Here is a 26,349-nt window from a genome sequence, read left to right as displayed (position 1 = left end):
GCCCTAGCCAGGGTCGCCGACACGCGGTGGGGCGCTGGACGGCCCGGCCTCGTCCTCATCGCTGTCGAGGACGATGACGCCACCCTCCTCGCGCCCGCGTCGCCGGGCCTGGAGCTCAGCGTCGAGGGTGCGGCCTGGCACGCCCCACCACTCGCGCCGCCCGTCGGCGTTGAGGCGGCCTCGCGGGATGACGCCGTTGGTGGAGGCGATCTGCTCCTCGCGGCGGCGTTGGAAGTACATGGTCCAGAGGGTGTGGCTGTCGGCGGCATAGCGCGGCTCGTTTCGCTGCTCCTTTATTAGGGATGAGTGGATGCGGAGGGGTTGCTTTATGCGCCGGAGAGAGGGAAAATAAGAGCTGTGGCGTTCATCGGCGGGGAGGTCATCTTTTATAGCCGCAGTTGGGGCGGCGACGGGCTGCATGCCGGGCGACGCGTAACGGGACAAGGTGGGACGCGCGTCGCGGCGCGTTCACTGCGCCGCCCGTGAGGCATCAATGGAGGCTGACCGGCGCGGCAGCGCGGCAGTCTTCGCATTGATTCCCGCGGGAACCGAGGCAATGAGGGCGACGAAGCCTGTCTCGCTGGCTCGGCGGACCCATCCTCTTTCGCGCCAAAAACGCTCGCCCCGGCGTCTCCGGGGCCCCCAGCGTGCCGGGTTTGGTCTGGATCCGCCGACACTAGTTTCGGTCCAAACTAACGAAAAACAGGCTTCTAAGAACGCGACTAGACCGATTTTTGAGTACCGGCACGGAAAAATCGTCGGGGAAGGCCTGTTGAAGACGCAGCTGGAGATGCTGTAAGCATGCTCGGTTAGAACCGGAGTCCACTAGTAGAAACTGAACCCGGAAGCGGCACAGCTCACCGGAAACCCCCCCTCCAGACTCCCGTGCTCGTCACTAATCCCCATTTCCCACAAACCCGTCTGCCCCTCGCTGCGCAGCCCAACCACTCCGCCCCCATCGAGTGCGAGAAGCTTCGAGGAGCTAGGGTTTCCCGTACCGATCGATGGCCGTCGCCGACGCGGTGCTTCCCTCACCGCCGCCCCCGCCGGCGCGGATCGTCGTCGTGATGCTGCTGCTCTTGCGCTTCGCCCGCGTCCTACGCGTCGCGGCGGGGGCCCTCACCTACGTGTGCTCGTCGGTCGCGTGTGTCTCCTCCGGGGCCGCGGCTGCGCTGCTCGTCGCGCACCGCGCCTGGGGCACGCGCTCCGGCCCCTTCCTGTTCCTCCAGGCGCTCATGTACGGGGGTCTCAAGGTCTGCGTCCTCAGCGTCCTTGCGTCGTTCTCGCTTGCCGTCCTGATGGTGTGCGTCCAGCGCGTGGCATACGAGATTGCAGTTCGAACTGGATCCACTTCGGAATACAATAAGGTGTCGTGCGAATTAACAAACTCCCTGTGATCTTTATTCCGGTCCAATTGCAGCAGTATATAGGCAAGTGTTATGATTATGATCTTCGGAGTAATTCAGTTGCCATATATATTGTTGTCAAATTAATTTCGTGCTTCAGGTTGTCCTGAACTCCTGATGAGCAGTAGTAGTTTTTTTCCATGTGTGTTCACCACTTCATTTGCATCCTACCATTTCCGAACCATTCAATATATACTACGTATGGTTTTGTTGAAATTGCTCTCCTCCTCAGAGCCGCTTCATACCAATCAAGCGGGAGCCGCTTTCACACTTGTTTAGGCTTCCGCGCACCGCGGTGCTTGGAGTGGCCGTGGATGTGGCTTTCTTCCTGCTAACGGTCGCTGGTCTTCTGGTAGCGACGATGTCGCCGCACGTGGAGGGTTCGAAATCTCATGGTCAAATGGCCGGTTCCGTGATCATGGAAGTGGGGTTATTTGGTATGCTTGTGACAGCTTGCTTTGTTACCATCCCAGCGTTCATTCTGCATGCTTGGAGGAATGACCAGGCGGAATGGAAAGCACGGTCACAGTGCTGTTGAGGTATACCTCCCCCTTTGCTTTGCTCCCCTGTTTCTGTGAGCCATATGATCATTTCTATTACTATCTGCATATTTTGTTGTAGCCTCCTAATAGCATGAAAACAGTCCTCCAGTGTTTTTAATTAACTATTGCCTACTGGTGTTGATATTTGTTAAGATGGAGAATCATTGTATATAAAACCAATAATGAGGTTTTTGCTATTTCCTTTGCTCATTGCATACTAAATTGGGATTGGCATTGATCTTAAATTGTGCAAGTAGCCAACGAATGCAGTTCTACCGTATGCATTTGTTATGAAGTGATGATAATAAAAATGATCAGTTGCACATATTAGAAAAAAGCAAATTAATTGCCTATGGTCCATCGTTCACTGTGATCGTTGTATCTTTGCAGCGAGTGAGATATAACAATGTTTGCATGCTTCCAAACTGTTTGCAAGCACCTTTCTTGAGTTTTCTTGTCATTGCTAATTTCTCCATTGAAACCAATGGAAAGACCCAAAGTTTTGAAGTTTTGGCTATGCATATGAGTCTACACTTCTTAGCTGCATTTGGCATTTATGACTTTGTACCATGTTCCCTCACTCTGGTTAAAAGAAGTGAACTGTTTTTGTCTGGAGTATGCAAATTGCGTACCATAGCTTTATAGAAGGCAGAGGTAAATGTAGAAGAAATATCCAAGCCACTCACACCACAAGGCGATGCAAGAGCAACGAGAAAACTCTTAACTCCTAAAACCATGCACTACTCCTCTGCCTTCTATAAACCATACCCACAAGGCGATGCAAGAGCAATGAAACTCCTAAAATCTTTGAACAGATTCTTGAGTTTTCTTGTCATTGCTAATTTCTCCATTGAAACCAATGGAAAGACCCAAAGTTTTGAAGTTTTGGCTATGGCATACGAGTCTACTCTTCTTAGCTGCATTTGGTATTTATGACTTTGTGCCATGTTCCCTCACTCTGGTAAAATAAGTGAACTGTTTTTTCAGGGGTATGCAAATTGCATACCATGGCTTTATAGAAGGCAGAGGTAAATGTACAAGAAATATCCAAGCCACTCTCAACACAAGCTAGTGCAAGAGCAAAGAAACTCCTAAAACCATACACCACTCTTCACTAAAGTGTTGAACTCCTCTAGCTCCGGCAAGAGCCCACACCTTGAGCTCTTGAAAGATTTTTGAAGCCAATACCCATTCAGATACCGTGTCATGCCTACCAAACACTTGTCCATTCCGTTGCTTCCAAGTACTCCAACACACAATAGTGATCATCGGATCAAACCCTTTCCTGTACCTTTTAGGAATGTGTTTGCGATTAGAGCTCCACCAAGATTAAAGACGATCCGTCACGTCGGCAGCAGCGCCAAATCAATCCTCGCCCTCCTGAAGCAAAGATACCATACCTGGCGGGAGTAGACACGTTGCAACAAAATATGGTCCACAGTATCTTATTGACCACATAGAAAGCACGATTAGCTCTGTTCCTGCAAACCGTGCCTCAATCTCCAATCCGAGGTCCACAGTCGATATTGCAGCGCAAGCCACATAAATATCTTACATGGCAAGGGAGCCCAACACTGCTAAACCGTCGATGCACATTGGAACCTGATGGCACCCTCCCACAGCATGTGATATGTAGAAGCTGAGGTGTACTGAACGTTCCACTTCCATATCGCAACATTTTCCTGATCAGGGGAGATTTGCATGGGCAGCAGAATCTCCTAGAGCCAGATGAATTGCACTACCCCATCGGTAGAGAGCTCTCCAATGTCAGATGCCCAGCTGCGAAGATACAGACCCTCTTTAACCGATCTGCGACTGATCACCTGGGTCCGGACGTGCACCACAACAATTGGCGTAATTTCCGCCAGACTAGCACCATTAATCCAGCGGTCTCTCCTGAATAAAATTCGATTCCCGGTTCCCACCTGCCATCGCACCAAGCTGTCGAATGCCTCCTGGACCTGAGGATGAGGTGACATGTTCAATCCCTTCCAGGTTCTAGTATCGTCCGTGCACTTCAACCATTCCCAACGTAGGTGCAATACCTTGCCTCCTGAGATCAATCACTCCCAAGCCTCCGAGGCATCCTGGCCTACAAACACGTTGCCACGTCACCTGGCAATTCCCACCATGGATTTCTTCTGTCCCAGCCCAAAAGAAGGCCCTGCAGCCCTTGTCAACACTCAACGCGATCAGGCGCCCACTTCGGAGCGTCTGCCACAATCAGGTGATGTGTAGGACAGGTTCTGATAACATTGTTCACAAGGATCAGCCGTTCTGGCCTGGTGATTAAACCTCTCTGCCATCCTGGAAGTAATCACAGCACCGAATCAATTACTGGTTGCCACTCCGACCTCGTATGCTGTAGCCCCAAATATTTGCAGGCAAAAACTTCCATCTTCCACTGCATCGCCGCAGCCACCGCCTCCCTCTTCCACATGGATCATAATGACCGATGACTTGTTGAAGTTCACTTGAAGACCCAAAGCAGCTCCATAAATGCGTAGAGATTCGTGGACACAACAGCAAATCGATCGCCCTCGGCCAGACGAATAGTACTACATCATCCGCATAAATAGAGTCTCTGGAGAGGTGAGCATCCTGCAATGCGCTGAGCACTCCACACTCGTGCTCTCGGGTGACCATGGAGGTCAAGGTGTCCATGGCGATCACAAAAAGGAGGGGTGAGAGCAGATCTCCCTGACAAAGCCCACGTGCGTGGATGAATTTCGCCCCACCCGAGCCATTTACCACCACTTGAGAGCTAGCCGTTGTGAGCAGGATAGCAACCGAGGCTCTCCAGATCTTTGAGAATCCTTTAGCTCGCAGCATCTCGAACTGGAAGGGCCATGACAGAGAGTCAAAAGTGCGAGATATGTCTAACTTAAGCAGCACATCCTTGGCCTTCCACTTGTGCAACTTCCTCGCTAACTGCCGGACAAGCATGAAATTATCATCTATATTTCTCCCTTTTATGAACGCTGATTGGTTCACCATTACCAGATCTTCCATATGTCAGCTGAGTCTCGTCGCGAGCAATTTAGCGCATATCTTCCGTACACTGTGAAACCAGCTAAACGGATGAAAGTCAGCGATCGTGCATGCATCCGGCTTTTTTCGAATCAGCATGATCAGGGCTTAATTTAATCAGCCAAAACTGCGGCCGTTATTGAGAAACAGCTTATGAATTGCTGCCATGACATCTCCTTTAATGATCACCCACACCTTCTGGTAGAACAAGCCAAAGAAACCATCGGGGCCAGGTGCGCAATCTGCCGGCATCTCCTTGATTACCGCCCAGACTTCCTCTTCAGAGAAAATCAGGTCTTGATCACTAAGATCCACCTGGGCAATGTCAAGGAAATCCAAATCAAGAGCATGCTCTCTTGACTGTGCTGTTCCCAGGAGATTCTTGTAAGCAGCATGAGATAATTCCTCTTTTCTGCGTTGATCCGTAATGGTGTTAGGGTAATTGCCGGTATATATTTTTTGTTTTACTCCCATTGTCAATAAGATTAAAAAACTTCGTATTAGTATCTCCGTCACTCAGCCATGTAATACGCGAGCTCTGTCTCGTGATCATACGCTCAAGCGATACAAAACCCAGCACTAGCTGCTTCAACGTGCGTCTCAACAACCTCTCCGCGCAGAGAGATCTCCATTTCTGAGCACAATCGAGGCGCAAAATCACATAATTTGTGACGGCGATATGCAACTTCACATTACCAATGCGCTTTTGTCCCCAAGCCGTGAGATAGCGCGCCGTGTTTCTCAATAGCAAATCCAAGCGCTTGAACGGGTCAGTAATGGTTGTGTCGCAGACCCACGCCTCTTTGTCTGCCTCCTATAAACCCTCAAGTTTTGCCCAGGAAATCTCGAACATGAAGCGCTGCCTTGGTTGGATGCGCTCACTCAGCGCCAAATGAAGCAGACAATGATCAGAGTATGCCGTGGATAGCGCCTGAAGGAAACAGTCTGAATTCTCCAATTCCCAATCCACTGAGACAAAAACTCTGTCAATCTTGGTAAGCGTGGGTGATTCCCGCTCGTTACTCCACGTGAACCTGTGCCCATGCAAGTACAGTTCTTTGAGGCCATTATTATCAACAAACCGCTTGAATCTTCCCATCACTCTTCAGTCCAGGTTAGCATTATTCTTGTCAGATGCGTGTAGAATCAGGTTAAAATCCCCTAACACCAACCATAGGCCAGGACAAAGCTGGCGGTGAGCCGAGAGCTCCTCCAGGAACTGCATCTTCTCCTGATCCTCTTGGGGTCTGTAAACAACCGAAAGCCACCAAGGTGCACCCTCCGACGGCGAAACATAGCCCGTGATGAAGTTTGTATCATTCACAAAGTTAGAAATCTGTAGCATGGAGGAATTCCAGGTGATAAGGGCCCCTCCCTTAGTCTCGCACGCAAGAAGGTAAGCATAACCACATAAGACGACCCAAAACATTCCATAATAGTGTACTGGTCGATCACCGCCAGTTTAGTCTCCTGGATACAGAAAATTGCAGCATGTAATGAGTCAGCAAACTCCCTTAGTCTGGCACGCAGGAAGGTAAGCATAACCATTGTAAGACAACCCAAAACATTCCATAATAGTGTACTGGTCGATCACCGCCAGTTCAGTCTCCTGGATACAGAAAATTGCAACATGTAATGAGTCAGCAAACTCCTTAAGCGCCTTCCTCTTTCCTGGACTGTTAAGCCCCCTATCATTGCAGCAAACAATCTCCAGGTTAAGGCCTGACATAATGGAGAGCGGTGTCTCCATTGCCATCATCCAACAGCCTATGCTGACACTGCCAGTGTCAGATCTCCATCCACTCCAAGATCGATGGGGATAGCTTTCCCAAAGATAGAAAAGTAAACTGTTTGACCACTTTTGTTATGAAGTTATGATAATAAAAACGATCAGTTCCTTTTACATATTAGGAAAAAGCAATATTAATTGCCTACGCTCCATCGTCCCCTGTGATTTTTGTATCTTTGCAGCGAGTGAGATTATAACAATGTTTGCATGCTTCCAAACTGTTTGCAAGCACCTTTCTTGGGTTTTCTTGTCATTGCTAATTTCTCCATTTAAGCCAATGGGAAGACCCAAAGTTTTGAAGTTTGGCCATGGCATATGAGTCTACTCTTCTTAGCTGCATTTCGCATTTATACTTCGTACCGTGTTCCGTCACTCTGGTAAAAAGAAGTGAACTGTTTGACCATGTAAATAAATAACATGACGGTAAAATGACACACCTCTAGTCATTTTAACAACTATCAACTTCTATGTGGCGCTATGCCCACTACATTTTGGTAGAATTGCCATTGTGAGTTTGTCTGCTGTTGACTCAGTTTAATGCTTTTATACTTCAGTAAAAATAAGTAAACTGTTTGATCATGTACATAAATAACATGACAGTAAATGTGTGCACATCTAGTACTTTAAGGTGGTGCTGTGCCACTACATTTTGGTAGATGTCCGTTTGAGAACAGTTAATATCTAATGTTGCAAGTTCGTATCATCAGTTGTGTGTTTGTTAGCACTACCAATTGAAAGGATGAGAAAGATACGAATTCTATAATATCTCACAAGATAGAAGTTACTTCATTGCTGGAAAATGAGTGGCATGGGCTTTAGATTTACACGACTTAAAGTTGAAAATAGTCCCTCCGTCTGGAAATAAGTGTCTCAACTTATGTACAACTTGCGACACTTATTTTGGGACAGGGGGAGTATACTATTGGATGCTTAATGTTGATTTGGCAATGTTCTTTTATGTGGTAATTTAATCAAATCTTGGGCCGGTTATTGGCAGATGAAGCTAAGAAGAGAGGGTGTCCGCAGAATTTGGCAAGGAGCTACAGTGCCCATTCTGCTGATGGTTGTGAGTGATCCCAACAGATGCAAGTTTTCAGAGGAAAAACAGCCTTTGAATACTTGCTTCTTTCTACTATTAGTAGATCCTAATCGTCATTAGCCATGGGAACTTTTGTAGACTTGTTTATTTCTGATATTACTAGACTGTAATCATCAATAGCCGTGAAGTTTGTGGGTCATTATAGATCTGGTGATGATGTTCGATGCTACTCCAGGCTACTTGCTTACAAGTTTGCACTGGAGTATTGGTGTATACATGTTGGTAGAATTTGTGTCCTGTTTGTAATACCCCGTTGGAAGGAAATGCTTCCATTCCATGAGACATTAATCTGGTGATGAATTGGTATGACTGCCGTCGGTTTGCATTCTTATGTTGTATGCATGGTAGTAACGTTCTGCAAGTGGGCTATGTCTGTGTTGCCATGCATTTCGACTATCCTCGTGGTTATGTTTATCTACTGCCATCGTGGTATATTGGGTCCTCTGTTAGAATGTTAAACTCTACCTGCTGGCAGGCTTGTGTTGTCGTTTTCATCCTCGTATTGGCTGCTGAAATTCGTCTACATTTTTAACGTTATGATGATTAATACTATGACCAGAGATACAAATTCGCAATCAGTTTTGGATATTTGGTAAATAAATTTGCATTGATTATCTATGTTACACAGACGAGCTTAACCATTAAGAGGGCGCGCTAGATCGGTTTGTTCATTCATCAATTTGTTATTTGACAACAAAATGCATGTGTAAATTGAAGAAGCCCTCTAACTTTGATTATTTTCCGTTTTTTGTTAAATAAGTTAAGACAAATTCTTCGCACAAAATCTCTCAATGTAAGAATGAATTAGCCTAAAAAGCAATGGTCAAAAAATAGGTTAGACATTTCTATCCAATTTTTGTTTGCAAGATTCGCTACTGTCAAAAAAGACGTGTGCCCTTTTTCTTCCATTTTACTAAAATTCAGTCGATTGAATTTCCCTTTCGTTCTTGGTAGAATTCTCGATCCTTGAATCTCGTCGGCAATCGCAATGTGGGCTGCCCGTCATGGATGAGGTGTCTGCTTGCCTTGGTTTTGTATCGTTGAAAACTGTCACATGCTTTACCCAATTTTCTTTTGTCGAACCGTAACATCTGAAGGCACTTCTCTGATATATGCATGATGGACTGTGGTCCATAGCGTCAATTTTTCATTACATTGTATTGAACTGCAATTGTATTGTTTTTATCTAGTTACTGGGTGTGTTTTCTCTTTCAAACCGATTATCATCCAAATCTATTTCCAGGCGAAAGGATCTATCAGGACTTTCAGTTGCTTTTGACAATATAGTCCTTTCCTTTCAAGCCCTTTTTCAATGAAAATTTACCTAATTATGCAATCATAATAATTTGACATTAGGTCTTGAAACTTCCAAAATACTTCAAACTAAATAAAGTGGGTCTTGACCATTTCCCTCAGAATTTTTCAACTTCAAATTGAGGATCCCGATTGAGAGTTTTTTTAATTCAAAAACCATAACTGAAACTCAACTCAGTATTATTTCGTTGGAAAGAAAATTTGGTAATAAATTTAGACATTTCGCCCGGTGGCTTGAACAAGAAATTCAGTAATTCTTGTAAAAAAAGAAATTATGTAATTGTGCAGGATCGCATCAGGCACTCACCATTTCCACGTACCCGGTTAGAGCATCTCTAGCAGACAATTTAAAACCGCGACCCTTATAACCGGGATAAGGGCTGAGAAAAGCATGTTTTAAGGGCCGAAATCGGCTGCGGCCGAACAGAGCCCGCAAACTAGAGATAACAGTAAACCACACAATGCAATTGACCGCGATTTTGACAAATAAACACAAATTTTGAGAATTCAAATACAGTTTTGAGGACATTTGAACATAGTTTTTGCGCAACAACCCAAAGGACATCGCATCCATCATCACTCCATCATCATCATCATCATCATCATCATCATCATCATCATCATCATCATCAGATGAAATCTTCACCACCACCATTGCCACCACCACTTGCCGAACCACCACCGAACCTTGGCACTGCATGGTCTCTTGTGGCTAGCCTTCTCCTCTTCAAGATCTCCAACCTTGCCATGTCATGCCATTCTTTGGTGACCATCCATCTATTTTCGATTCATCATCATGATCTTGTTCTCCTCTTGAAGGAGCTTGGCCATGGCTTTGTTCTCATTGGCCATGGCTCTTCTCTCCTCAATGGCGGTCTTGCGCACGGTCTCCTCGTTGAGTAGTTGTCACTTCTCTTCCTTCTCTTGAGCCTTCTTCTTGGCCAACTCCTTTTTTGCCTCCAATATCTTGATCACCAATATCTCATTGGACTTAACCATATGATCTAACTTGTCCCACAAGCTTGATGCCTCCGCTTCCTTCTTGGTTTTGTCCTTGGCCTTTTTGTTTTCATCGGGCTTGTTCTTGGTGAGTGCACCTCTCTTCGGTGGGGATTCTTTGTCAATCACCTTCCACTTCTCGCTATCTTTAAGAAATTCCCAACAATGCTCTAGTTGAAATGCTTTTTTATCGGAAGTTTCCATGTCCTTGTACCTTTTCTTGCGCAATTTTGTCCTACAAAATGAAAACAGAGCCAAATTATGCAACCACTCCGACGGCTACAAAAGATTTGCACAACTTGGGACATGAAAACAAACTCACATAATCGGATTCAACGGTACCACTTGGAGGTGCATTGCGGACTTGCGTCAAACAAGCAACCCAACGGCTACAAATCGACTTGATCACGTCCCAACGACCTGGGAGAGACCGAAAGGTGCGTGGCATCATGTTGGGATACTTTGCCATCATGCTCAGGTACTGATCCTCTATCCTTTGCCAATACCGCTTAGCGGTTTGGTCAGCGCCGGTGCACGCATCAAGAGACACCGATTCCCAAGCCTTGATCAAGTTTTTTTATCTTCCAATGGCGTGTAGTTCTTTGATCTTGCGCGTGATTTTGCTTGCGCTGCGTCGAACACCCCCTCGTCAACCTCCTCCACATCATCTTCTTCCTCACCATGACCGTGCATGCCACAATCCATCTCATTGTAACAGTAATCACCGATCGGAGCTTAATCGATGCCGACGGTGTTGTCGTCCAACATTTGCACGAAGTCGGCAGTCGCATCATTCAAACCAGCGCTACAATTTCACTCAACAAGTCACGGACACGCGGAATGGAGAAAAGTGAAAGAAGTGCAAGAAACCGAAGCGTCATACCTTGCGCCCATTCTGCCGAACACCTCGGGGGGGGGGGGGGGGGGCGGGCAGCCTCCGGGTAGTTCTTGCCGGGGCAACCGGGGGAGGTGTTGGTGGGGCAAGTCTTCCGACGAGCTTCTTGCGTTTCGCATCGGAAGCCTTCCCCTTCTTCGCTGGCGGGTGCCGACTAAATACACATCAGAGGCGGCGGGGCCGGCGGGCGCGCGTGCCTTCCTGACAGGGGTTGCGGGAGCGCCGCCCTGGACGATGGCATCGCCCTGCCGCTTGTGGGGTGGCGCAGTGCAGCCTTGAACGACAACGGGCGCGACATGACCAGCGACGAGATCTGCCGAAGGGGATGGTGTGTGGATGACATCCACGGTGATGTGACGACCGACGACTGGGAAGCTTCTATGGTGGTGGAGGGAAGCCAGGGAAGGTGCTCCGAAGCGGGCAGAGGGAGGTGGTTGGCAGCGGAGGGAAGGAGAAGCGGGAACAATCGCGCGAAAATGTCCCTCCCGCCAAATCTCGCGGCTGATAAGGGTCAAGCTTGGGTCGGCCTCCCATCCTGTGTATCTAAAGGTTGAGGGTGAAGATTTTCCGTGCCCCTCAAATTTTTTTTACAGGTCACGGGCCGATACAGTGTCTGATCAGGCCACTTTTTTTGTCTGAAACCATAAACGGATGGTTATTTTGCGGGTCGGCGCGTTTTAAGTGTCCGCTAGATATGCCCTTAGAACCTGAATCTGCATCCGCGGGCAGAGAGGAAATGGGTTAGAGCTGAACCCGGAAGGGAAGTGGGACAGCTCGCCACAAAACCCCTGTCACCTGTTCCTCATTAATTAATCCCCATTTCCCACAAACCACTGTCCCCTCGCTGTGTCGTCCAACCACTTCGCTCCCACCGAGTGCGATCGAGAAGCTTCGAGGAGCTAGGGTTTCCCGTACCGACCGATGGCCATCACCGACGCGGTGCCGCCCCCTCCCCCGCCCCCGCCGACGTGGATCGTCGTCGTGGTGCTGGCGCTCGTGCACTTGGCCCTCGCCCCGATGCTGGCGCTGGGGCGCGTCACTACTAGAAAAAGGGCTAAAGGTGAAATTGACACTAATGGCGCACTATACATGTGGTGCGCCATTATTAAATACTAATGGCACACCATGTGTTGGTGCGCCATTAGTGTGCAAATACTAATGGCGCACCATATCCACGGCGCGCCATTAGTAAAAAAAATTAATTTTTTTTCAAAACTACTAATGGCGCACCGTGGGAGTGGTGCGCCATTACAGTTGAACTAGTAATGGCGCACCATACCACGGTGCGCCATTAGTAACTTGACCACCACTTCCACCGAATGCACCCCCCCGGACCGCCTTTTCAGTTTTAAAAAAAAATAAAAAAATGATGGAAATGTCAAAAAAATAAAAGAAAATAAGTTTCCCATGTGATATGTGGTCTAGTTGTTGTGAAAATTTACAAATATGAATTTCGACTTTATTTGCGAAATCTCTCGAGAATTTGTAAAATGGGCATAACTTTTGCGTACGAACTCGGATGAAAAAGTTTTTTATATGAAAAATCATCTACTTCAAAAGTTACATCCGAATTTAACGGGGGAACGTTGTTAAACATTTTCAAAATCCTCAAAAACCTAACAGAAAAAAAGATACGGGGCTTTTAAGATCTAGAGAGGCAAAAAAATTCAAAAAATTCAAACTTACTAATGGCGCACCTGCCCATGGTGCGCCATTACTATCTTCCCGCCTTCTAAATTAAAAATAAGTCAAAAAATAAAAAAATTACTAATGGCGCACCTGCCCATGGTGCGTCATTAGTATCTTCCCGCCTTCAAAATTCAAAATAAATCAAAAAAAAATAAAAAAAAGTTAGTAATGGCGCACCTGCCCGCGGTGCGCCATTACTATGCCGTATATATGGCTGGGCGTGGTCCTCTCCTCCTTACCTCTTCATTCTTCTCCTCCACTCCATCTCTCCTCCACTCCATCTCCTCCTCTCCTCCACACCATCTTCCCTTTTCTCCTCCACCATACTACCCTCCTCCTCTCCTGCGACCTCCTCCTCCTCCTCTCCGGCGACCTCCTCCTCCCTCCTCTCCTCCCCTCCCCTCCCCTCACGGTTTCTCCTCCCTCCTCTCCGGTGAGCTCCTCCTCCCTCCTCTCCTCCCATCCCCTCATGGTTTCTCCTTCCTCCTCTCCGATGCTCCGATGAACTCCTCTCCAGCGACCTCCTCCTCCTCTCCGGCGATGTAGGCGAGCGCCTCTCCGGTGACCTCCTCCTCCTCCTCTCCGGCGAACTCCTCTCCGGCAAAAAAACACGGCAAAAGAACGTACAAGATCCAAAAACAGGAACAAAATTTGAAATAATATCGTGCCAAAAAACGAGCAAAGAATGGGTAAAAAAATCACGATCCAGATCCAAATTTAAAATTCAAAAATAGCAATGGCGCATGGTGGGGGTTAGACGGTGCGCCACTACTATTTTCCTGCCTTCAAAATTCAAAAATACTAATGGCGCACCAGTGGCCTATACTAATGGCGCACCGTGGCCTATACTAATGGTGCACTAGTGGCCTATACTAATGGCGCACCAGTGGCCTATACTAATGGCACATCGTGGCCTATACTAATGGCGCACCAGTGAGTATACCAGATACTAATGGCGCACCAGTGGTGCGCCATTAGTAAAAAATACTAGTGGCGTGATACTAATGGCGCACCAGTGATGCGCCATTAGTAGGCAAAACTGGTGCGCCATTAGTAGCCCTTTTCCTAGTAGTGCGTCCTCTGCGTCGCGGCGGGAGCCCTCCCCTACTTGGGCTTCGCGCTCGCGTGGGTCATCTCCGCGGCCACGTCTGGACAGATCGTGGCGAGCCGCGCCTGGGGCGAGAGCTCCGTCCCCTTCCTCTTCCTCCAGGCCCTCACGTACGGGGCTCTAAAGGTCCTCATCTACAGCATCCTTGCGTTGGTCGCGCTTCTCGTCCTGTTGGTGTGCGTGGCCTACGTGATTGCAGCTGTATCTGGATCCACTTCGGGATTCAAGAAGGTATCACGCAAATTCACTCCCTGTGATCTTTATTGTAGTCGAATTACAGCAGTAATGCAGTACATACGCCAGTGGATGAGCCCTATGTCATCATTATGTTCGAACTAAGTTGCCATATACAGTTCAGGTTGTCCTGATCAGTGGCACTAGTTTTTTCCATGTGTGTTCATGTTCATCACTTCATTTGCATCCTTCCATTTCCGAACCATTCTGTACATACTCATGTTCATTTCATACATGTGGTTTTGTTGACATTGCTGTCCTCGGAGCGCCCTAGAAGCATTCACGCAGGAGCCGGTTGCAGACTCATTCAGGCTTCCGCGCACCGCGGTGCTTGGATTGGTTGCGGATGTGACCTTCTTCCTTCTAGTGGTCGCTGGTCTTCTGGTAGTGATGATGTCGCCGGACGTGGAGGGTTCGATGTCTCAGGGTGAAATGGTCGCCTCTGTAATCATGGATGTGGCACTATTTGGTATGCACGCGACAGCTTGCTTTGTTATCATCCCAGCGCTCACTCTTAGTGTGTGGAAGGGGGGCCAGGAGGACAGGAAAGCGCCATCGCAGTTTTGTTGAGGTATACTACACCCTTTTCTTTGCCCCTGCATCAGCCATATGGTCTTTTCAATTATAATCTGTATATTTTGTGTATCCTCCTCATAGAACGAAAACAGTCCTCTAGTGTTGTTGATTACTGCTTACTGCTGTTGATATTTGTTAAGATGGAGCATTGCATATAAAACCAATGAGATTTTTGCTATTTCCTCTCGTCATTGCATATTAAATTGGGATTGACATCAATCTTAATTGTGCAAGTAGTCGAACTAGTGCAGTTCTACCGTATGTGTTTGTTATGAAGTGATGATAATAAAAGTGATCAGTTGCATGTATTAGAAAAAACAAATTAATTGCCTACAGTCCGTTCAATGTGACCGTTTTATCTTTGCAGCGAGTGAGATATAACAATGTTTGCATGCTAGCTTCCAAACTGTTTGCAAGCACCTTCCATGAGTTTTCTTGTCATTGCTAATTTCTCCATTGAAACCAATGGAAAGACCCAAAGTTTTGAAGTTTTGGCTATGGCATACGAGTCTACTCTTCTTAGCTGCATTTGGTATTTATGACTTTGTGCCATGTTCCCTCACTCTAGTAAAAGAAGTGAACTGTTTTCTTTTTCCAGGGGTATGCAAATTGCGTACCATAGCTTTATAGAAGGCAGAGGTAAATGTACAAGAAATATCCAAGCCACTCTCAACACAAGCCAGTGCAAGAGCAAAGAAACTCCTAAAACCATACACCACTCTTCACTAAAGTGTTGAACTCCTCTAGCTCCGGCAAGAGCCCACAACTTGAGCTCTTGAAAGATTTTTGAAGCCAATACCCATTCAGATACCGTGTGATGCCTACCAAACACTCTTCCATTCCATTGCTTCCAAATACTCCAACACACAATAGCGATCATCGAAACAAACCCTTCCCTTTCCTGTACCTTTTAGGAATGTGTTTGCGATTAGAGCTCCACCAAGATTCAAGATGATCCGTCATCATCGGCAGCAGTGCCAAATCAATCCTCCCCTCCTGAAGCAGAGGTACCATACCTGACTAGACACATTGCAGCAAAATATGAACCACAATATCTTCTTGATCGCATAGAATGCATGATGAGCTCTGATCCTGCAAACCGTGCCTCAATCTCTAATCCGAGGTCCACAGTCGATATTGCAGCGCAAGCCACATAAATATCTTACATGGCAGGGGAGCCCAAACTACTAAACTGCCGATGCACATTGGAAGTTTGGAACTTGATGGCACCTTCCCACAGCATGTGATTGGAGAAGCTGAGGTGTGCTGCCCTGAATGTTCCACATACATATCGCAACATCTTCCTGGTTAGGGGAGTTTTGCATGGGCAGTAGAATCTCCCATAGCCGGATGAATTGCACTAGCCCATCGGTAGAGAGCTCTCCCACAATGTCAGATGCCTAGCTGTGAAGATACAAGCCCTCTTTAACCTATCTGCGATTGATCACCTGGGTCCGGACGTGTAGCATAATTTCCGCCAGCCTAGCACCATTAATCCAACGGTCTCTCTAGAATAAAACTCAATCCCCAGCTCCCACTGCCAATGCACCAACCTGTCGAATGCCTCCTGGACCCGAGGATCAGGGGGCATGTTCAATCCCTTCCAGGGTCTAGTATCGTCAGTGTGCTTCAATCAACCATTCCCGATGTAGGCGCAGCGCAGTACCTTGCCTCCTGAGATTAATCACTCCCAAGCCTCCGAGTCATTTTGGCCTACAAACATGCCACGTGGCACTTCCCGCCATGGGTTTCTTCTGTCCCAGCCCAAAAGAAGGCCCTGCAGTCCTTGTCAACACAATCAAGCGCCCACTTTTGAGTGTCTGCCACAATCAGGTGATGCGTAGGACAGTCTCTGATAACATTTTTCACAAGGATCAGCCATCCCGGCCTGGTGATCAAACCTCTCTGCCATGTCGGAAGAAATCGTAGCACCGAATCAACTATCGGTCGCCACTCCGACCTCGTGAGCTGTTTGATGGAGAGCTGTAGCCTCAAATATTTGGAGGGAAAAACTCCCATCTTCCACGGCATCGCCGCAGCCACCATATCCTAATCTCCCTCTTCCGCACAGATCATAATGGCCGAAGACTTGTTGAAGTTCACTTGAAGACCCGAAGCAGCTCCAAAAATGCGTACAGATTCATGGACACATCAAATCGATTGACATCTGCCTGATGAATAGTGTTGGGGAACGTAGCAGAATTTTAAAATTTTCTACGCATCACCAAGATCAATCTATGGAGTCATATAGCAACGAGGGAGAGAGGAGTGCATCTACATACCCTTGTAGATCACGAGCGGAAGCGTTCAAGATAACGGGGTTGATGGAGTCGTACTCGACGTGATTCAAATCATCGATGACCTAGTGCCGAACGGACGACACCTCCACGTTCAACACACGTACGGTTGGGAGACGTCTCCTCCTTCTTGATCCAGCAAGGGGGAAGGAGAGGTTGATGAAGATCCAGCAGCACGATGGCGTGGTGGTGGAAGCAACAGTGATCTCGGCAAGGCTTCGCCAAGCGCTGGGAGATGGAGGTGTGTCACGGGAGGGAGAGGGAGAGGCCAGGGGCTTGCGTGCGCAGCCCTCCCTCCCCCCAACTATATATAGGGTGCCTAGGGGGGAGCCGGCCCTAGGAGATCCAATCTCCTAGGGGCGCGGCGGCCAAGGGGGTGCCTTGCCCCCCAAGGCAAGGGTGGCGCCCCCACCCCTAGGGTTTCTAACCCTAGGCGCAGGGGGAGGCCCAAGGGGGGCGCACCAGCCCACTAGGGGCTGGTTCCCCTCCCACTTCAGCCCATGGGGCCCTCCGGGATAGGTGGCCCCACCCGGTGGACCCCCGGGACCCTTCCGGTGGTCCCGGTACAATACCGGTGACCCCGAAACCTTCCCGAAGGCCGAAACTGGACTTCCTATATATAAATCTTTACCTCTGGACCATTCCGGAACTCCTCGTGACGTCCGGGATCTCATCCGGGACTCCGAACAACTTTCGGGTTACCGTGTGCTAATATCTCTACAACCCTAGCGTCATCGAACCTTAAGTGTGTAGACCCTACGGGTTCGGGAGACATGCAGACATGACCGAGAAGCCTCTCCGGTCAATAACCAACAGCGGGATCTGGATACCCATGTTGGCTCCCACAAGCTCCACGATGATCTCATCGGATGAACCACGATGTCGAGGATTCAATCAATCCGTATACAATTCCCTTTGTCAATCGGTACGTTACTTGCCCGAGACTCGATCGTCGGTATCCCAATACCTTGTTCAGTCTCGTTACCGGCAAGTCACTTTACTCGTACCGTAATGCATGATCCCGTGATCAATCACTTGATCACTTTGAGCTCATTATGATGATGCATTACCGAGTGGGCCCAGAGATACCTCTCTGTCATACTAAGTGACAAATCCCAGTCTCGATTCGTGCCAACCCAACAGACACTTTCGGAGATACCTGTAATGTACCTTTATAGTCACCCAGTTACGTTGTGACGTTTGGCACACCCAAGGCACTCCTACGGTATCCGGGAGTTGCACAATCTCATGGTCTAAGGAAATGATACTTGACATTCAGAAAAGCTACAGCAAACGAACTACACGATCTTTGAGCTAAGCTTAGGATTGGGTCTTGTCCATCACATCATTCTCCTAATGATGTGAAACCGTTATCAATGACATCTAATGTCCATAGTCAGGAAACCATGACTATCCTTTGATCAACGAGCTAGTCAACTAGAGGCTCACTAGGGACGTGTTGTGGTCTATGTATTCACACATGTATTACGATTTCCGGATAACACAATTATAGCATGAACAATAGACAATTATCATGAACAAAGAAATATAATAATAACCATTTTATTATTGCCTCTAGGGCATATTTCCAACAGTCTCCCACTTGCACTAGAGTCAATATTCTAGTTACATTGTGATGAATCGAACACCCATGCAGTTCTGGTGTTGATCATGTTTTGCTCTAGGGAGAGGTTTAGTCAACGGATCTGCTACATTCAGGTCCGTATGTACTTTACAAATCTCTATGTCTCCATTTTGAACACTTTCACGAATGGAGTTGAAGCGACGCTTGATATGCCTGGTCTTCCTGTGAAACCTGGGCTCCTTGGCAAGGGCAATAGCTCCAGTGTTGTCACAGAAGAGAGTCATCGGGCCCGACGCATTGGGTATGACTCCTAGGTCGGTAATGAACTCCTTCACCCAGACTGCTTCTTGTGCTGCCTCCGAGGCTGCCATGTACTCCGCTTCACATGTAGATCCCGCCACAACGCTTTGCTTGCAACTGCACCAGCTTACTGCCCCACCATTCAAAATATACACGTATCCGGTTTGTGACTTAGAGTCATCCAGATCTGTGTCGAAGCTAGCATCGACGTAACCCTTTACGACGAGCTCTTCGTCACCTCCATAAATGAGAAACATTTCCTTAGTCCTTTTCAGGTACTTCAGGATATTCTTGACCGCTGTCCAGTGTTCCATGCCGGGATTACTTTGGTACCTTCCTACCAAACTTACGGCAAGGTTTACATCAGGTCTGGTACACAGCATAGCATACATGATAGACCCTATGGCCGAGGCATAGGGGACGACACTCATCTTTTCTCTATCTTCTGCCGTGGTCGGGCATTGAGCCGTGCTCAATCTCGTACCTTGCAATACAGGCAAGAACCCCTTCTTTGACTGATCCATTTTGAACTTCTTCAATATCTTGTCAAGGTACGTACTCTGTGAAAGACCAATGAGGCGTCTCGATCTATCTCTATAGATCTTGATGCCTAATATATAAGCAGCTTCTCCAAGGTCCTTCATTGAAAAACACTTGTTCAAGTAGGCCTTTATGCTTTCCAAGAATTCTATATCATTTCCCATCAACAGTATGTCATCCACATACAATATGAGAAATGCTACAGAGCTCCCACTCACTTTCTTGTAAATGCAGGCTTCTCCATAAGTCTGCATAAACCCAAACGCTTTGATCATCTCATCAAAGCGAATGTTCCAACTCCGAGATGCTTGCACCAGCCCATAAATCGAGCGTTGGAGCTTGCACACCTTGTCAGCATTCTTAGGATCGACAAAACCTTCCGGCTGCATCATATACAATTCTTCCTTAAGGAAACCATTAAGGAATGCCGTTTTGACGTCCATTTGCCATATCTCATAATCATAGAATGCGGCAATTGCTAACATGATTCGGACGGACTTCAGCTTCGCTACGGGTGAGAAAGTCTCATCGTAGTCAACCCCTTGAACTTGTCGATAACCCTTAGCGACAAGCCGAGCTTTATAGATGGTCACATTACCATCCGCGTCTGTCTTCTTCTTAAAGATCCATTTATTTTCTATGGCTCGCCGATCAACGGGCAAGTCAGTCAAAGTCCATACTTCGTTTTCATACATGGATCCTATCTCGGATTTCATGGCTTCCAGCCATTTGTCGGAATCCGGGCCCGCCATCGCTTCTTCATAGTTCGAAGGTTCACCGTTGTCTAACAACATGATTTCCAAGACAGGGTTGCCGTACCACTCTGGTGCGGAACGTGTCCTTGTGGACCTACGAAGTTCAGTAGCAACTTGATCTGAAGTTTCATGATCATCATCATCAACTTCCTCTCTAGTCGGTGCAGGCACCTCAGGAACATTTTCTTGAGCTGCGCCACTTACCGGTTCAAGAGGTAATACTTCATCAAGTTCTACCTTCCTCCCACTTATTTCTTTCGAGAGAAACTCTTTCTCTAGAAAGGACCCATTCTTGGCAACAAAGATCTTGCCTTCGGATCTGAGGTAGAAGGTATACCCAACAGTTTCTTTAGGGTATCCTATGAAGACGCATTTTTCCGACTTGGGTTCGAGCTTTTCAGGTTGAAGTTTCTTGACATAAGCATCGCATCCCCAAACTTTTAGAAACGACAGCTTAGGTTTCTTCCCAAACCATAATTCATACGGTGTCGTCTCAACGGATTTCGACGGAGCCCTATTTAAAGTGAATGCGGCAGTCTCTAAAGCATAGCCCCAAAATGATAGCGGTAAATCGGTAAGAGACATCATAGATCGCACCATATCTAATAGAGTGCGATTACGACGTTCGGACACACCATTACGCTGAGGTGTTCCAGGCGGCGTTAGTTGTGAAACTATTCCACATTTTCTTAAGTGTGTGCCAAATTCGTGACTCAAGTATTCTCCCCCACGATCTGATCGCAAGAACTTGATTTTCCTGTCACGTTGATTCTCAACCTCACTCTGAAATTCCTTGAACTTTTCAAAGGTCTCAGACTTGTGTTTCATTAAGTAGACATACCCATATCTACTCAAGTCATCAGTGAGGGTGAGAACATAACGATAGCCACCGCGAGCCTCAACACTCATTGGACCGCACACATCAGTATGTATGATTTCCAATAAGTTGGTTGCTCGCTCCATTGTTCCTGAGAACGGAGTCTTGGTCATTTTACCCATGAGGCATGGTTCGCACGTGTCAAATGATTCGTAATCAAGAGACTCTAAAAGTCCATCTGCATGGAGCTTCTTCATGCGTTTGACACCTATGTGACCAAGGCGGCAGTGCCACAAGTATGTGGGACTATCATTATCAACCTTACATCTTTTGGTATTCACACTATGAATATGTGTAGCATTACGCTCGAGATTCATTAAGAATAAACCATTCACCATCGGAGCATGACCATAAAACATATCTCTCATATAAATAGAACAACCATTATTCTCGGATTTAAATGAGTAGCCATCTCGAATTAAACGAGATCCTGATACAATGTTCATGCTCAAAGCTGGCACTAAATAACAATTATTGAGGTTTAAAACTAATCCCGTAGGTAAATGTAGAGGTAGCGTGCCGACGGCGATCACATCGACCTTGGAACCATTCCCGACGCGCATCGTCACCTCGTCCTTCGCCAGTCTCCGCTTATTCCGCAGCTCCTGCTTTGAGTTACAAATGTGAGCAACCGCACCGGTATCAAATACCCAGGAGCTACTACGAGTACTGGTAAGGTACACATCAATTACATGTATATCACATATACCTTTCGTGATGCCGGCCTTCTTGTCCGCTAAGTATTTGGGGCAGTTCCGCTTCCAGTGACCACTTCCCTTGCAATAAAAACACTCAGTCTCGGGCTTGGGTCCATTCTTTGGCTTCTTCCCGGCAGCTTGCTTACCGGGCGCGGCAACTCCCTTGCCGTCCTTCTTGAAGTTCTTCTTACCCTTGCCTTTCTTGAACTTAGTGGTTTTATTCACCATCAACACTTGATGTTCCTTTTTGACTTCTACCTCTGCTGATTTCAGCATTGCAAATACTTCAGGAATGGTCTTTTCCATCCCCTGCATATTGAAGTTCATCACAAAGCTCTTGTAGCTCGGTGGAAGCGACTGAAGGATTCTGTCAATGACCGCGTCATCCGGGAGATTAACTCCCAGCTGAGTCAAGCGGTTATGCAACCCAGACATTTTGAGTATGTGCTCACTGACAGAACTATTTTCCTCCATCTTACAGCTGAAGAACTTGTCGGAGACTTCATATCTCTCGACCCGGGCATGAGCTTGAAAAACCATTTTCAGCTCTTCGAACATCTCATATGCTCCGTGTCTCTCAAAACGCTTTTGGAGCCCCGGTTCTAAGCTGTAAAGCATGCCGCACTGAACGAGGGAGTAATCATCAGCACGTGTCTGCCAAGCGTTCATAACGTCTTGGTTCTGTGGGACGGGTGCGTCACCTAGCGGTGCTTCTAGGACATAATCTTTCTTGGCAGCTATGAGGATGATCCTCAGGTTCCGGACCCAGTCCGTATAGTTGCTGCCATCGTCTTTCAGCTTGGTTTTCTCTAGGAACGCGTTGAAGTTGAGGACAACGTGGGCCATTTGATCTACAAGACATATTGTAAAGATTTTAGACTAAGTTCATGATAATTAAGTTCATCTAATCAAATTATTAAATGAACTCCCACTCAGATAGACATCCCTCCAGTCATCTAAGTATAACATGATCCGAGTTAACTAGGCCGTGTCCGATCATCACGTGAGACGGACTAGTCAACATCGGTGAACATCTTCATGTTGATCGTATCTTCTATACGACTCATGCTCGACCTTTCGGTCTTCTGTGTTCCGAGGCCATGTCTGTACATGCTAGGCTCGTCAAGTCAACCTAAGTGTATTGCGTGTGTAAATCTGTCTTACACCCGTTGTATTCGAACGTTAGAATCTATCACACCCGATCATCACGTGGTGCTTCGAAACAACGAACCTTCGCAACGGTGCACAGTTAGGGGGAACACTTTCTTGAAATTATTACGAGGGATCATCTTATTTAAGCTACCGTCGTTCTAAGCAAATAAGATGTAAAACATGATAAACATCACATGCAATCAAATAGTGACATGATATGGCCAATATCATTTGCTCCTTTGATCTCCATCTTCGGGGCTCCATGATCATCGTTGTCACCGGCATGACACCATGATCTCCATCATCATGATCTCCATCATCGTGTCTTCTTGAAGTTGTCTCGTCATCTATTACTTCTACTACTATGGCTAACGCTTTAGCAATAAAGTAAAGTAATTACATGACGTTTATGTTGACACGCAGGTCATAAATAAATAAAGACAACTCCTATGGCTCCTGCCGGTTGTCATACTCATCGACATGCAAGTCGTGATTCCTATTACAAGAACATGATCAATCTCATACATCACATATATCATTCATCATTCATCACAACCTTTGGCCATATCACATCACAAAACACTTGCTGCAAAAACAAGTTAGACGTCCTCTAATTGTTGTTGCAAGTTTTTACGTGGCTGCTATAGGTTTCTAGCAAGAACGTTTCTTACCTACGCCAAAACCACAACGTGAATTGCCAATTTCTATTTACCCTTCATAAGGACCCTGTTCATCGAATCCGATCCGACTAAAGTGGGAGAGACAGACACCCGCCAGCCACCTTATGCAACTAGTGCATGTCAGTCGGTGGAACCGGTCTCACGTAAGCGTACGTGTAAGGTTGGTCCGGGCCACTTCATCCCACGATGCCGCCGAATCAAGATAAGACTAGTAACGGCAAGCAAATTGACAATATCGACGCCCACAACTACTTTGTGTTCTACTCGTGCATAGTAACCACGCATAGACCTAGCTCATGATGCCACTGTTGGGGAACGTAGCAGAATTTTAAAATTTTCTACGCATCACCAAGATCAATCTATGGAGTCGTTTAGCAACGAGGGAGAGAGGAGTGCATCTACATACCCTTGTAGATCACGAGCGGAAGCGTTCAAGAGAACGGGGTTGACGGAGTCGTACTCGACGTGATTCAAATCACCGATGACCTAGTGCCGAATGGATGGCACCTCCGTGTTCAACACACGTACGGTTGGGAGACGTCTCCTCCTTCTTGATCCAGCAAGGGGGAAGGAGAGGTTGATGAAGATCCAGCAGCACGACGGCGTGGTGGTGGAAGCAACAGTGATCTCGGCAGGGCTTCGCCAAGCGCTGGGAGATGGAGGTGTGTCACGGGAGGGAGAGGGAGAGGCCAGGGGCTTGGGTGCGCAGCCCTCCCTCCCCCTCACTATATATAGGGTGCCTAGGGGGGGCGCCGGCCCTAGGAGATCCAATCTCCTAGGGGGGGCGGCGGCCAAGGGGGTGCCTTGCCCCCCAAGGCAAGGGTGGCGCCCCCACCCCTAGGGTTTCTAACCCTAGGCGCAGGGGGAGGCCCAAGGGGGGCGCACCAGCCCACTAGGGGCTGGTTCCCCTCCCACTTCAGCCCATGGGGCCCTCCGGGATAGGTGGCCCCACCCGGTGGACCCCCGGGACCCTTCCGGTGGTCCCGGTACAATACCGGTGACCCCGAAACCTTCCCGAAGGCCGAAACTGGACTTTCTATATATAAATCTTTACCTTCGGACCATTCCGGAACTCCTCGTGATGTCCGGGATCTCATCCGGGACTCCGAACAACTTTAGGGTTACCGTGTGCTAATATCTCTACAACCCTAGCATCATCGAACCTTAAGTGTGTAGACCCTACGGGTTCGGGAGACATGCAGACATGACCGAGAAGCCTCTCCGGTCAATAACCAACAGCGGGATCTGGATACCCATGTTGGCTCCCACAAGCTCCACGATGATCTCATCGGATGAACCACGATGTTGAGGATTCAATCAATCCGTATACAATTCCCTTTGTCAATCGGTACGTTACTTGCCCGAGACTCGATCGTCGGTATCCCAATACCTTGTTCAGTCTCGTTACCGGCAAGTCACTTTACTCGTACCGCAATGCATGATCCCGTGATCAATCACTTGATCACTTTGAGCTCATTATGATGATGCATTACCGAGTGGGCCCAGAGATACCTCTCCGTCATACGGAGTGACTGTGACGCCCCCAATTTAATCGTACACTAATCATGCACGCAAATATGTACGATCAAGATCAGGGACTCACGGGAAGATATCACAACACAACTCTACAAATAAAATAAGTCATACAAGCATCATAATACAAGCCAGGGGCCTCGAGGGCTCGAATACAAGTGCTCGATCATAGACGAGTCAGCGGAAGCAACAATATCTGAGTACAGACATAAGTTAAACAGGGTGCCATAAGATGGCTAGCACAAACTGGGATACAGATCGAAAGAGGCGCAGGCCTCCTGCCTGGGATCCTCCAAACTACTCCTGGTCGTCGTCAGCGGGCAGCACGTAGTAGTAGGCCCCTCCGGTGTAGTAGGGGTCGTCGTCGACGGTGGCGTCTGGCTCCAGGGCTCCAGCATCTGGTTGCGACAACCAGGTAGGAGGGAAAGGGGGAAAAGAGGGAGAAAAGCAACCGTGAGTACTCATCCAAAGTACTCGCAAGCAAGGAGCTACACTACATATGCATGGGTATATGTGTAAGGAGGCCATATCAGTGGACTGAACTGCAGAATGCCAGAATAAGAGGGGGACAGCTAATCCTGTCGAAGACTACGCTTCTGGCAGCCTCCGTCTTGCAGCATGTAGAAGAGAGTAGATTGAAGTCCTCCAATAGTATCTCCAAGTAGCATCTCCAAACAGCATCTCCAGTAGCATCGCATAGCATAATCCTACCCGGCGATCCTCTCCTCGTCGCCCTGCGGAAAAGCGATCACCGGGTTGTCTGTGGAACTTGGAAAGGTGTGTTTTATTAAGTATCCGGTTCTAGTTGTCATAAGGTCAAGGTACAACTCCAAGTCGTCCTGTTACCGAAGATCACGGCTATTCGAATAGATTAACTTCCCTGCAGGGGTGCACCACATAGCCCAACACGCTCGATCCCATTTGGCCGGACACACTTTCCTGGGTCATGCCCGGCCTCGGAAGATCAACACGTCGCAGCCCCACCTAGGCACAACAGAGAGGCCAGCACGCCGGTCTAAACCTAAGCGCGCAGGGGTCTGGGCCCATCGCCCTGAGCACACCTGCACGTTGCGTACGCGGCCGGTGAGCAGACCTAGCAACCTCCATTACAAAGGAAGTTGCGTTAACGCAGTCCAACCCGGCGCGCGCCGCTCCGTCGCTGACGTCTGAAGTGCTTCGGCTGATACCACGACGTCGGGATACCCATAACTACTCCCACGTAGATGGTTAGTGCGTATAGGCTCGTAGCCA

The 26,349-nt window shown here is 47.8% G+C and overlaps 2 protein-coding genes across 2 annotated transcripts; both read left to right on the top strand.

Moving 5' to 3' along the window:
• Nucleotides 1–854: 854 nt before the first annotated feature.
• On the top strand, nucleotides 855–8,180 carry LOC123184792 (uncharacterized). Its single transcript, XM_044596852.1, has 3 exons — nucleotides 855–1,367; nucleotides 1,639–1,945; nucleotides 7,765–8,180. Exons 1-2 carry the CDS (start codon nucleotides 1,005–1,007, stop codon nucleotides 1,942–1,944), a joined length of 669 nt encoding a protein of 222 aa, XP_044452787.1. The 5' UTR covers nucleotides 855–1,004; the 3' UTR covers nucleotide 1,945; nucleotides 7,765–8,180.
• A 3,753-nt stretch (nucleotides 8,181–11,933) lies between these two features.
• On the top strand, nucleotides 11,934–14,239 carry LOC123191525 (uncharacterized). The gene is made up of 3 exons (XM_044604229.1): nucleotides 11,934–12,083; nucleotides 13,837–14,102; nucleotides 14,225–14,239. The coding sequence occupies exons 1-3, from the start codon at nucleotides 11,996–11,998 to the stop codon at nucleotides 14,237–14,239; spliced, it is 369 nt and encodes a 122-aa protein (XP_044460164.1). The 5' UTR covers nucleotides 11,934–11,995.
• Nucleotides 14,240–26,349: the final 12,110 nt, after the last annotated feature.

This window comes from Triticum aestivum, chromosome 2A (assembly GCF_018294505.1).
Source record: "Triticum aestivum cultivar Chinese Spring chromosome 2A, IWGSC CS RefSeq v2.1, whole genome shotgun sequence".
Lineage (NCBI taxonomy): Eukaryota > Viridiplantae > Streptophyta > Magnoliopsida > Poales > Poaceae > Triticum > Triticum aestivum.
The sequence above is the reverse complement of the archived record's forward strand: the minus strand, read 5'-3'. Positions and strand labels throughout refer to the sequence as shown.